The following is a 12,875-nucleotide window of genomic DNA, read 5'->3' on the forward strand; positions in this document are numbered from 1 at the left end:
AGTTTGTTGGCAGTTCCTGTGCTGCTGAGAAAGAAGAGCCAAGTAGCAGATGGGGAGGGTGACTGAGTGCAGCTCTCTGGAGGCGTGGGCCAGAGCAAGGCAGCTGGGGAAGGGAGAACAGGCAGTGCTTTGTTTCCAGGCCCCCCACAGAGACCAATGCCAGCTTCCCTTGTCCCTCCACAAAAACTCCCAAACGTTTGGACTTGATCTGTTTTTAGTAGCGCACAAACCACTGCACAACTTCAGAGTGAGGTTTTCATTCCTTGAAACACCACTTTATTCTCATTCTGCTTTCCCAGAGAGGTCTGTGAGCCAGGTCAGGGATCTCAGGTCCACATTTCCCCCGCACAGCACGATACAAACGTTCTGCACGTCCCAGGGGACTGCCTGGAACTGCTCCGAGAGCACGGCCGCCAGTCCCACGCCTGCTGTTGGCTCAATCAGCAGCTTCATCCTTTCCCACACCAGCCACGTGGCTCTCTGTCAGGACAGGGCAGCAGCTGTCAGCCCAGCAGCCAGCACAGGCTGCTCCAGGGCATCCCTGCAGCACTCTGGGAAGGGAGGGCAGAGCTCCCAATAGCCCTTTCCAGCTGGAGACAGCGTGGGTGTCACAGCTGCAGTGGTGCACAGGGGCTTGTGCTGCTCTGGGAGGGTGTTGGGGTGAGAGCAGAGGGGCAGGGGTAGGGATGGAGGCAGCTGCCTGCTGGCAGCTACCGTGAGAAGGGAGCTGGGAACCTTTACCTTGATTTCTTCCTCTGAAACTGTCAGGACAGCATCAACCAAATCCCTGATGATGGGCCACGTGTTGGGTCCGATGTTGGTTTTTACTGCATCTGCGATGGTATCCCGTGGGTGGAGGTTGGGGGTCAGCTCCCCCCGGACCTTGGACTGGTAACAATCATCCACATTGCTTGGCTCAGCAGCAAACACCTTCACATCTGGCCTTAAAGCCTGGGGAGAGCAGGAGGAGCCAGCTCGATGACACCAGTCTGTGGCTGTCCCCTGTTTCTGTGTGTGCAGGGGCTAAGCAGGCCCTGCTGCTATGCAGACCCCAGGTACCCACAGGCTTTCACTGCAGAGTCTTTCTGTTTCTAAAGTTAAAAGCTGCTGCCTGCCTTAAAGAGTCCTGCCCTTCCCACGAGGATAAGCTGTTGCCTACCTTGATGGCGACTGCTATTCCCGCAACCATTCCTCCACCTCCGACAGGAACCACCACTGCATTTACCTGGGGTGCCTGTGCAGAAAGGAAGTGTGAGGGCTTCTGACACTTTGTGTCCCCCTTTTCTGCTGTGCCCCTGCAGGGGCTGTGCATCTCCCTCACCTGCTCCAGCACCTCCAGGGCGATGGTGCCTTGCCCTGCAATCACTGCTGGCTCCTGGTTGGGGTGCACCAGGACTCCTCCTGTCTCCTGGACTACAGCAGATGCTGTCTCAGCTCTGGACTGAGGGAAAGCACAGCTGTCACCTCTCACTCTGTGTGGGCAGTGTCCCTGGCCAGTCTCCCCTGTGCCTTACCTTGTCATTGGGGTCACATGGCACCAGTGTGGCACCATAGGCACGAATGGCATCTTGCTTACACTGCGGGGCTGTCCGGGGCACCACGATGTAGGCAGGAATCCCTGTGGGATGAGAGAGGAAGTAAATCCAACAACCCAAAAGTCACAGCAGCCAGTTGGAACTGCAGGAGCAGTCAATGCCTTGCCTATGCCAGCTCCTGCATCCTCTCCACTGGAACCAGCTCTGCATTTACCCTGTGCCTGCCTCTCGCAGCTGGGCTGGAGGGCAGGGGTCCAGGTTACCTTCTGCCTGAGCAGCACAGGCGAGTGCCTGCCCGTGATTGCCACTGCTGTGTGTCACCACAGCGCGGGGCAGCTCCCGGCCCGCACGCTCGCTGTCCTCAACGAGGCTCCTCACCGCGTTCAGGGCACCGCGGATCTGCATGGAGAGCACAGCACTGTGTGTACTGGGCTGAACGTCCTCGCTATACCATTCCCTCAGTCCTGGGCAGGCTGGCGGGAGCTGGTGGCTATCGGCGGAACGCGAGTTTCCCCTTTGCAAAAGCGCCCTTTGCCCCGGGGATTAGCAGTGTCGCCATCTCCGCGCACCTTGAAGGATCCGGTCCTCTGCAAGAGCTCGCACTTGAAGAGCAGCCTCCGGCCGGCCATACGGTCCAGCCCGGCGCAGGTGAGCAGCGGGGTGCGATGGATGCGACCCCGCAGCCGCCGCTCCGCATCCCGCACCTCGCCCAGCCCCGGCGCGGCTCCGTGCGCGGCCATGTGCGCGGCCCCGTGCGCGCCTGCGCGCGGCCGCGGCGGCGGTTTGTCCCTGCGCGGCCGCCGTCGGTGCCTCCCGCCCCCGGCGCAGCCAAGATGGCGGAGGGGCTGGAGCGCGTCCGCGTCTCGGCCGCCGAGCTGCGGGACATGGTGGCGGCGCAGGCCCGCGCTGCCGGCGGCGGCCGAGGTGAGGGGCGCCGGGGGCACTCGCGACCCGCTGCTGGGCCGGCCCTTCCTCGCAGAGGCGCTTGCCCGCGGGAGCGCACGGCCCCGCGGCCGCGCTGCTCCGCTACGCCTGGGGTAGGGCTTGAGGGCAGAGCTGCCGCCCCGCCGGCACGGGGCTGTCCGGGCTGGGAGCCCCGCACCGAGAGCGGGCCGGCTGCGGGCCGGGCGGCGGCGGCCGGAGCGGCTTTGTCCCGGGATGGTCGGTCCCAGTCCCTCGGGGTCCTCCGGGCCGAGCCCCCGGTACCGGCTGCGGTTCTGACAGGGAGAAAGTGTAGGGAGTGCAGCGGGGAACAGCCCGGCTTTGGTGGGGCGTTTAACTGTGCGTGCTCCGGCCTGGGCTTTGTAACGATGTTTTATGTAAATACGGTTGAAGGAGGAGGAGAGAAGCGTTACCGGGTTGTGAGCCAGAGGAAAAGGCGTCTTTGACTCGCTGCTCGTGCACCAACAGCAGGCAGGTGACTGCTGCTGAACCTGTGGTGATACAACTTTACTCTTGCTGCATGTGCTCAAGTCTGGTGTTGCGCTCTCCCTGTGCTTTATTGGTGCTTTGAGGCAAAACCTGTTGCAGTACGGGATTTGTAAATGGATCAGGCTAAGGATTTGGTCAGCTGTGTTAGGCTTCCTCATTTTCTACTCTTATTCTGTAATTTCCTGTAATATTGACATGGACTTTTAGAGATCTCCTGGACCTGCCCTGAGGGCAGACTCTTTGCCTTGGCTTGAATATTTGTCAGGGTGTTTTTTGGTCCCTGGGAGTAACTTTTTTCTGTCTGTTTTTCCCCAGAAAACATGAAGGAGGTGAAGGAGCCGAGGCATCGCAAAGACAACAGGCGTCCAGACCAGGAGATTTACAAGCCTGGCCTCTCCAGACTGAGGAGCAAGGTTGTGTCACCCAAGCAAGAGACCTCAGAGAAGGAAAGGAGCAGAGCTGAGGAGGACAAGGAGGAGAGTGCTGGGGACAAGGACTTTGTGGGAGTGGGAGCTCCAGCTGTGGAGGACTGGGGCAAAAGTGATGGTCCCAAGCAGAATGGTCCTTCACAGGAAAAGGAAGAAACAGAGACCAAAGGCGGCCTTCAAAGCCAGGAAAATTCATCCAAGCAACCAATTGTGGATGAGTGGTGTCCAAAAACCCCCAGGAGAACCAAGAAACCAGACCAGCAGATCTACCAGCCTGGGAAACGCCTGCACTCAGCTGCTAAAGAGCCGTCCCTGCGGTCAGCCAGCGAGGAAATCACCGGGAGGATGGAGCAGCTGAAAGTCGAGGGAGATGAAGAGACTGAGAAGGGCGCTGGAAAAGACAATAGCAGGAAAATGAAATCGAGCAAGGAGGATAGAGAGGGGAGCCAGGCAGGGGAGGCAGTGAAAGCCTCCAGGGGGGATAAAGGGAGACGAGCAGAGCGAGGCGACAGGGTGAGGAGGGCGGGGGATGAGGTGCTGCCGGGGAAGCTGGGCTCCACCAAGCGCTATTCCCGCACGGACAAGCGGCGCAGCCGCTACCGCACCTGCAGCACCAGCTCAGCTGGCAGCAACAACAGCACGGACGGAGCCCTGCTGGTGGATGGGGTGGAGAGGAGGCAGGAGCGTGCCAGGGAAAGGATACGTCCTAGGAAGCAGCTCTCTGTGTCCTCCACCGACTCCTTGGACGATGACAGGATTGATGAGGCAGAGGTGTACGTGTCCAGCAGGAACTCGGACAGGAGGAGGCATTCGGAGCAGAGCCGAGCTTCCAGGAGTGAGAGCGAATGGAGCAGCAACGGCAGGGAAGTCAAGGGACACTTTCGAGTGACATTTGACAGCAGGACCATGAACAGGGACATCAGCCTGGCAGATACAGATAAAAAAAAGTCCCTTAAAGCCTTAGAGGTTTCAGAGACCAGGAGCCAGAGCAGGGAGCCCCAAGGGAGGGGCCGTGGGATTCTGTTCCTGCCTGCCAACACGGACCTCTCTGCCAGCTCGGTGGGTGTCCCTGAAGCCACTCACCCGGGGCCCAGGCTCCTGCTGGGCGGGGCTGGCAGCAAAGGCCCCCGGAGCCGGGGCCGTGGGGGCACTGCCCGCCGGCTGTGGGACCCAAACAACCCGGACCAAAAACCCGCCCTGAAGAGCCAGACTGCTCAGCTTCACTTCCTAGACACGGATGATGAAGTGAGCCCCACCTCCTGGGGGGAAGCCCGCCAGGCCCAGCCCTCCTACTATAAATTCCAGAACTCTGACAACCCCTATTATTACCCTCGTGCCTCCGGGCAAACCCCCCAGTATCCCTACGGTGGATATTCCCTGCAGTATCCTATGGGTCCAACCAACGGGGTGTACCCAGGAGCCTATTACCCTGGGTACCCTGGCCAGGCAGGGCAGTACCTCTGTGGCCCACTCTCCCCTACTCCTCTGACCCCCGAGATGGAGCAGCAGATGAGGAACATACAGCAGCAGGAGCTCAGCAAACTCCTGCGTGAGGCTGGGAACCAGGAGCAGCAACTCAGCAACCTCCTGTCCAGAGACCGTATCAGCCCTGAGGGGCTGGAGAAGATGGCCCAGCTGAGGTTCGTGGGTGGGCTGTGGAGGGGGGAGTGAGTCATTTCCAGGGTGAAATGCAGGAGGATGGTGTCTCCTTGGGGTTCTCTGTGGCTCGGAGATGTGGCACTGGGTTGCCGGTTTTTGATGTGCTGGGTCTGTTTGTTGTGTGCCAGTGGTGTGTGGGTGGTGGAAGGAAGTTGTGGGTGAGAATAGATGTCACTTCCCTGAGCTGGGAGCTAAGCTGTAGCTGCTTGTGCTTGGTGAATGCCTTGCAGGGTCACAGAGGAGCGGGACAAGCACCTGCTGCTGTTTTTTGGTTCTTCTGACTCTTGCTGGAGCTGATGTTTCTCAGTTCCAGTGCTCTCAGTGTTTGTTGTCAGACTTCTGCTTTCTTACCTGTCCTTAGTGTGTGCTCAGGAAGCATTTAGTGTGTTCCTGGTGCTGTGAGTGGCAGTGCCTTTCCATGCTGTGTAGTTTTGCTCTTGATGCCACTCAGAGTGGTGACACTCCAGTGGGAGCAGCCTGGTTATGCTAGTCTGTCAGGAGAGAAGTAACACTGTTGCTCTGGGGGCTGGTTAACATGGCTGTTACAAGTTTCTACTTGGCATCTTTCAAGTTTATTTGTGACCTCTGTGTCTGCAGGGCTTCTCTGGCGGCTGATTTTCAGAGCTGACTGGCAGCAAATCTAACAAGTGAGCTCATTTCAGGGCTTCTGTGTTTTAGGCACTTGCTCTGTAGACCACAGGTGGGATATGTCTGCCATTGAAGCAGCACTAGAGGTTTCAGGTCTTTCTCAGGTGCTGAGGTGATCCAGAGCTGCTGTGTGGAGGGAGAGGAAACACTGTGGGGTGCTGCTGTGGCCTGTGGAAGCCCACCCTGCCCTGGAACAGTTGCCCCTATCCTTGCTGGCAGTGTCCCTTGTGTCTAAGTGCCTGCTGCCAGCTGTGTGGGGACTCTTACCTGGCATCCATCTACAGAAATGTCCACTTCCCTTGGTGTTTGTGCTGTCCAGGTGTGTGTGCAGGCTTTGGGGACTGTGTGGGGTCAGGCAGCCCATCCTGGCTCTGTGCTTCGTGCAGGAACCCACCAGCATCCTTCTCTTATTCTGTCATGCTGTTCCAGGCCTTGCCATCTGGCTTCACTCCAGACTTTACCATCCATGCTTTCCTACTGTTTCTGTAGAACTTGAAAGATTATAAGGCATAAGGCAGGAACAGCTGAGGATCCCCTTTACCATTAACTTGCCCCACATGTTTCAAGCTGTTCCTAGCCTGCAGCTATTTTATTAAATTTGGGGGAGGAATTCTGCTCCAGCATCCAAACAGGGATGTGGGCAGCTGACAAGGGGAATGTGATTTCTGGGATTCAGGCTTTGTTTCCATTGTTCCCAACTCATTCATTTTTGAGGAAGCAGGTCTGTGTCTCTGCTATGTATTTTGGTTGGATGGAAGTGGATCATTTTAATGGCAAGATCTGTAGTGCCCTGTGCTTCTTTGTGTTTTAGTTCCTGGCCCAGACGTTGTGCTCAGAAGGAGCAAAGCCTGGCAGCTTTGTGTGTATTCTCTGTGTTGGATCAGGAGACACTTGTGCCTTGTTGTTGGCAAACCTGTAGCCTTGCTCTTTGCCAAGCCTTGATCCATTCTGAGTCACCTGTACAAAGGAGATGCTCCTTTTGGATTTGCCCTCTTGGAGCAGGAAGGGTGTTAGCTTGCAGCAGCTGCCATCTCCCTGGGGGATGTGTGTGTTAGCACTGGCAGCTGCATGTGAGCAGCAGGTGGCTCAGCACGTGTTCCCTGGGCAGTTGTTGCATTGACCCCTCCCTGACTGTGTTTTGCTGTAGGGTGGAGATGCTGCAGCTCTATGAACGGTGCATCCTGATGGATATCGAGTTCTCTGACACCCAGAACGTGGACCAGTTGCTGTGGAAAAATGCTTTTTACCAAGTGATTGAGAAATTCCGGCAGCTCCTCAAGGACCCTCAGGGTGAAAACGCCCAAGAAATTCGGAACAAACTGCTCTTGCTTCTAGATGAGGTAAGAAGAGAGAAACATTCCCAGATTGCACTAAACCTTTGGGTGGGATTGACTGGTTTTTGGAAGTGGATGGCATAATGGGGCAACTGCTCATCTTGATCTTGTTCGTGTCTCCATGTGCCTTAGGTTATCCTTATGCAAAGAGGATGCTCAGACACATTATGGTTTAGTGGGGCAGGTGTAGGTCCAGGTAGACATCTGTTATAATTTAAACCAAGTTTGTTTTGGTTGATGTTTTGTGTTAATTAGAAATTGATTTAAGCTAAAATGAAATGAATGCCCTAAAGTGGAGCTAAACAGAAGCATTCCTAGGGGTGTTTGTGGCAACTTTACCAAATTTGCTTGGAAGTCATTCCATAAAACTGCAGCTCAGTTTAGTCTTTAGTACCAGGTAGGCTGACAGACCTGAGAAGATGTGTTTTAGAGAATTAGGGTGAGAAAAGGAACTAATGGAGGCCTTTAATCCACCCTCCTCCTCAAAGCAGGACTTGTTAAACACTAAATCAAGTCAGTCCTGATTCTGTGTAGCTCAGTCTTAAAAACCTCTGGGGCTGGAGATCCTGCATCCTCCTTGTTGTGATCTGAAGAGAAACAGCCCAAACCTCAGGGAGATGGAGCTCCTTTCTTACACCTGGCAGGGCTGTTGTGGTGATTTTGTGCTTGTCATTAGAAAGACCATAACATCCAAGTGTTTGTGTGTGTTTTGCAGGGCTCTTCTTTTTTTGACAGCCTCCTCCAGAAGCTGCAGGTGTCCTACCAGTTCAAGCTTGAGGATTACATGGATGGGATGGCCATCCGCAGTAAACCTCTCAGGAAAATGGTAGGTTGGCTTTCTCCTGGAGACTCTTCTCATCCTGGTAATCCTGTGCAGGGTGCTGCACTCAGTGCCCTTGCCCTCCAAACAGAGCCAGTTTGTTTTCAGGGAATCTTTCTCAGCTGCTGGAGAGCACCACACTCTGGTGCAGTAACATTTCTTAGCTTTCTTTGCAAAGAACTTGTTTTGTACCAGCTCTCTGTCCAGAGCTAATAAAGGAAAGAAGTGTCCAAAGGCACCCTGACCTTTCCTGAGGTATTGAACATGTGTTTTTTTTCTGCCTGTGGAATCTAGAATAATGAGGGAAAGCTGGCAGTTGTGCTGCCTCCCTGATGTGTTGCCCTGAGCTGTGAGTGCAGGTGCAAAGGACAGCTGGGAAAGGATATTTTAGTCCAGCTCATTCCCAGAGAGATGTGTTTATCTAACAGCTGTCCTCAAATTGGTCATGGACTGAACAAGCCCCTTCTGGAGAGGGGTGGGATATTGTGTCAGGAAGGAGGTGTTTTGGGGATTGGCTTGCCCCTACAAGTGCAGAACCAGTACAATGGAACCTTGTCATTCCATTCTGCTGCCCTTTTGTGAGCCCTTCAGTGTGTCACTGCCCTCCTCTTGGCTCTGTACAACCCCTGTGGGCTCGCTGGGGCTGCAGGTGAGGCAGGGCTGTGTCCCAGGTGTTCCATGGCTGCTCTTTGCAGGTGAAGTATGCCCTGATCAGTGCCCAGAGGTGCATGATCTGCCAGGGGGACATTTGCCGCTACAGGGAGCAGGCGAACGACACGGCGAACTACGGCAAGGCCCGCAGGTAACACACTCAGCTGTGTCCTTCCAGCACAGCTCTGCCTCTGGGTACAGGGATGGATGTCATTTCATCCCTGAACTTGCCTCTAGCTAAAGAAGTCTTTCTTCTCCTTTTTAAAGTCTTTCCACTTCTCTGTTGTATCACAGTTCTGTAACGATGAAAGGTGTGGCTGAGTTTTGCTATTCCAGCGAGCAAGCTGGAATGAGATCCACTCATCCTCCATCTAGAAGTGGAGGTGGTGGAAGTTGTTCTGTGCTGATCCTGCAGCAGGGAGGGTTTAGGCCACTGAGCCTGGCAGAATTGCTTTTATATTTTCTGGTGGCTTTTGCATCTATATGCTCTCACTCTGTGAGAACTTATTAGCTCCCTGCTCATCTGTGGGGTGAACCAGGGGTATCCCTTGTACATCCAAGGCATGTGTTTAACCCTTTTTGTTGGACATTGCATTGGAAATTCAGCCATTGTGGTCCCTAGAGGGTATTTCCTTCTGCAGCTGGATCTGCCCTCTCTTGCCCAGTGCCCCATCCCTCCCCAGAATGGTCACAGCTCACTGTCCGTGCTCTCTCTTGCACGCAGAGGGCACTTGTGGGAAGGGCCAGTTCCCTGTAGAAATAACATTCCAAGGGGACTTCTGCACCCTTGAGGACAAGGAATGCAGCCTGATGTCCTTTCAATAACCTTTTCTCTCTGTTTTTTCCCTTCCCCAGTTGGTACCTGAAGGCTCAGCAAATTGCTCCCAAAAACGGCCGCCCGTACAACCAGCTGGCACTTCTGGCCATCTACACGGTAAGATGCTCCTCATGCAAGGATGTGCAGGCACAGGAAGAGCCTCTGGGATGGCTGGGAGATTCCATCTGGTGGAGAAAGGCATTGTTTAGGGCAGTGCTCAGCTGGTTTGGGTTTTTTCTTAAAAGAAAAAATAAAGCTGATGGCAGGATGTGCTGTGTGGATTCCAGCTGCCGTGGCTTCAGGCGGCTTTGTCAGATACACGCTACTCCCTCAGGGATTTTAGGGACTGTTTTGTGGGCTGTTGAGAGTGTAATTGTTTTAAGTTGAAAACACAGCCCACTTTTTGCATGAGATTTTTGTGCTCAGAGCCACTGAACCTGTGGGCATTAGTCTAGGCAACATCCACACGTGACTCCTCGGGTTTCAGTTGTGCTGGCTACTCCAGCCATGCAGGAAAACTGACTGCAGGGGAGATGTGGCAGCAGATAATGAAAGCATCATGCTGGGGCACAGGGGCTGGCAGGGATCTGCCAGTTCCCAGCACAGGAAGATGCTGGTTCAAAGTAGATCAGTTCAGAACTGCAGGCTTCAGAAGCAGTTTTCTTTCCTCACTGTGCCTGTTGCAGGCAATATTGAGGGAGAGGGAAGGGGAAGCACATGGGAACCTAGCTTTGAATGCCCCAGAAGGAGTGGCAGCTCTGAGCCAGTTGTTTTTGTTTTGTTGTGTTTTTTGCAGAGGAGGAAGCTGGATGCTGTGTACTACTACATGCGCAGCCTGGCTGCCAGCAACCCCATCCTCACAGCCAAGGAGAGCCTCATGAGCCTGTTTGAGGAGACAAAACGCAAGGTGAGCCTTGCAGCTGGGCTGTGGGATGCTGCACCTGTCCTGTGCTGGAGAGCACAGAGAGAATGGTGGCTTTTGGAGTTAGAGACACTCCACTCACTTACTTACTTGTAAGAGATTTCATGAGAGATGCAGCCTTCAGAATGATGGTTTTTGGAGTGGTTTGGGCAGCTGGGTCACAAACTGATTTAGCTGAGCTCAGCAAGGGCTTTTGGTTGCTGTGGTTTGCAGCATGATCTTGGCATGTAGCACAATCATTGCTTTATTCCACAGGTGCCCCACACCCTATCCTGATGGATAAGGGAAGCTGTAGTGCCTTTGTGCCCAAGGGACTCACCCCAAATACAGCACGTGGGCTGCCACATGCTCCTGGGACTGGACACAGCTTTTCTTGTCCTGGGGTGTCTGGAGTTGAAAACTGTTCACCCTCACTGTCCTGTAGAATCAGAACCAAATTCAGGGCCTGCCCATGAGTTACTGTGGTTGTGAAGGAGGGGAAAGGGCTAATTTTTCCATGTGTATGAAATGATACACTTCCCCTGACCCTTGCTCCATGGGTAATATGAGTGTATCCTGTGTGCCCAGTCCGAGCAGATGGAGCAGAGGAAACATCAGGTGCTGGATGTGAGCCCCAACCGCCGGGGCAAAGGCAAGAAATCCACCCTGAGACAAGTGGGAGATGATGCCACCAGGCTGGAGATCTGGATCCATCCCTCCCACCCCCGCTCCTCCCAGGGCCACGAGTCCGGCCGGGATTCCGAGCAGGACAACGGGCTTGGGAACCTCAGCCCCAGCGACGTGAGTACTGCGGGAGGCGGCTGCTGGCTGCGGTCTCATGTGTTTGGAATGCAGTGGAATGACACTGGAGCTGTTTTGCTTTCCTGTTGCTAAATTTTCCAGTGTTTTGGCTTTCCCTGTGGGAGCTGTGCCTGGGTCAGGCTGAGGAGCTGGTGACCTCGTGCCTCTCGTGTTTAAGGCATGTTGTTACCATCCCGTTCTTGGCAGCGCGTGCTGGCGTGGCTGATGTGGAACAGGAGAGAGGCACAAACAGAAGATGCTGTAAAATGCTTCTGCTCTGAGGGTTCTAATTTGGGTGAGGTTCCTGGTGGGAAATGAGGTCAGGAGCTGGAGACCAGGGTTAACAGTGACCCTGGCAGTTCTGAGGCTTGTTCTGGAAGTGTGTCACTTGTCCCATTGCCAGATGATTGGAGGTTTGCTCTGGGAATGTGAAAACTGTGGTTTCAATTTCCATTGTAGGTGTTACATTTGCATAACTTGCTCTGCTGAGAGGCTAGAGCAGCACCTTTATTTTGCAAGAATTAAAAATGTGAGCCTGTCCAGCTGTACCTTTCAGGAGGGGCACGGGTGCACTCTGTTTGTCAGGCCCAGGAATGTGGGCTAAGGCAGTAGTGGTTGGGAGCTCATCCTCCAGGAATCTTTGAACTGCTCTGGCACATTTGACTTGCAAGAGAACTTGCCAGGGAGCTCTGGGCTGCCTGTCCTAAAATGGCTGTTAAGGATGGGAGTTTGGGAGAATTGGGAAGACCTTCCCTGCACACTGTGGGGCCCAAAGCTTTGCAGATTTGTGCTTTTCTAGTGAGTTTGTGACTTCAGCTGGGTGGAACTGGGGTGAAGTCTTGGGGCTTTGAAAGATAAGCTTTGGCACGTTGCTGCAGCATTTTTCAGATCTTCCTGCCCTTGGTTGTTTTCCCTCTCCTCAGCTTTTCTTCTGGGGACTTTTGCTTCCTCAGCATCCTTGAAAGGAACGTGCCAAGCTTTAGCTTCTCCCTCAATCATTGATGAAGCTGCTTGGCATGAGATGCTGTCAGTGTTTTTGGGGCACTGGTGAGGGTTTCTCTTTTGCAGAGCTGTCATGGGAGGCAGTGTAGCAGCTGGCAGAGTGGGAGGCACTGTGTTTGTAGTGCAGCACTTCGTGCTAGAGCTTCCCTTTGCTCTGTTCAGTGGGGTCTGTGCTCTCTGAAGTGCAGCTTGCTGGCACTGTCTGTACACGCTGTCTGATATTTACCATTAGTCTTGATTTCTTTCTGTTTGAAACATTGGCTCCTGAAAAGTATGAGCTTTCTGATCATGGAGAAGCCACACCATCAGAAATAGAGTGGCAAAAGGGAGCTGAGGACCTGGGTTTGGGCACTGTTGGTTTTGGCAGCCAAGATATTTACTCTCAGGCTGCCTGTGCTTGCTGTGGGGCAACACTTGAGTTGGCACAACTGCTTGGTGGGGCCATGTCACCCAAAATAACCACGTGGAAAGGAAACCTGAAATGTGTGTCTCTGCCAAAGCTCCCGAGCTGTGAAGCCGTGGGCTGGATGAAGAACAGCAGCTTCGGGAAGCTCTGGACTCCTTCCTCACTGGAGCTGCAGCCTCTCAGCCTGTTCCTCGCAGCATCCCCGGGTGTTTTGGAGCTGCTTGGCTGGAGAGGAGCCGAGCAGCCCTGAGTTGCCACTGTGTGGCACTGTTTGGCCTCGGAAGGGCCTGCCTGGCCGGGACAGGAGCAGGAGCAGCCCCGGTGCTGGCAGCACCTCTGCCCCACATCCCCGGGTGGCAGGAAGGGAACAGCTCTGCTCCCAGGGGACGTGTGCCAGCGTTTGTGTGTCATTTTGGGGAAATAAGGCTAAATGTGTCATTGT

General features: G+C 54.4%; 2 protein-coding genes across 3 annotated transcripts in view; one reads left to right on the top strand and one right to left on the bottom strand.

Moving 5' to 3' along the window:
- Window positions 1-196: 196 nt before the first annotated feature.
- SRR (serine racemase) lies at window positions 197-2,308 on the bottom strand. Of its 2 annotated transcripts, XM_056506479.1 has the most exons (7): window positions 2,105-2,308; window positions 1,799-1,934; window positions 1,515-1,618; window positions 1,322-1,441; window positions 1,160-1,234; window positions 742-951; window positions 197-480 (listed from the first exon to the last, which is right to left on the bottom strand). In XM_056506479.1, the coding sequence occupies exons 1-7, from the start codon at window positions 2,273-2,275 to the stop codon at window positions 283-285; spliced, it is 1,014 nt and encodes a 337-aa protein (XP_056362454.1). In that variant the 5' UTR covers window positions 2,276-2,308; the 3' UTR covers window positions 197-282. The 2 variants fall into 2 exon arrangements, with proteins under 2 accessions (XP_056362454.1, XP_056362453.1); XM_056506478.1 differs by having other exon boundaries at window positions 1,160-1,441; window positions 2,105-2,300.
- A 54-nt stretch (window positions 2,309-2,362) lies between these two features.
- The window catches only part of SMG6 (SMG6 nonsense mediated mRNA decay factor), a 104,131-nt gene continuing 93,618 nt past the window's right edge, over window positions 2,363-12,875 (top strand). Inside the window, exons 1-8 of the mRNA XM_056506453.1 lie at window positions 2,363-2,459; window positions 3,282-5,034; window positions 6,849-7,041; window positions 7,751-7,861; window positions 8,551-8,657; window positions 9,362-9,440; window positions 10,120-10,230; window positions 10,813-11,025. Coding sequence (XP_056362428.1) covers window positions 2,369-2,459; window positions 3,282-5,034; window positions 6,849-7,041; window positions 7,751-7,861; window positions 8,551-8,657; window positions 9,362-9,440; window positions 10,120-10,230; window positions 10,813-11,025 — 2,658 coding nt within the window. The 5' untranslated portion in view covers window positions 2,363-2,368. The remainder of the gene's footprint in view (window positions 2,460-3,281; window positions 5,035-6,848; window positions 7,042-7,750; window positions 7,862-8,550; window positions 8,658-9,361; window positions 9,441-10,119; window positions 10,231-10,812; window positions 11,026-12,875) is intronic.

Source organism: Oenanthe melanoleuca, chromosome 19 (genome assembly GCF_029582105.1).
Source record: "Oenanthe melanoleuca isolate GR-GAL-2019-014 chromosome 19, OMel1.0, whole genome shotgun sequence".
Classification (NCBI taxonomy): domain Eukaryota; kingdom Metazoa; phylum Chordata; class Aves; order Passeriformes; family Muscicapidae; genus Oenanthe; species Oenanthe melanoleuca.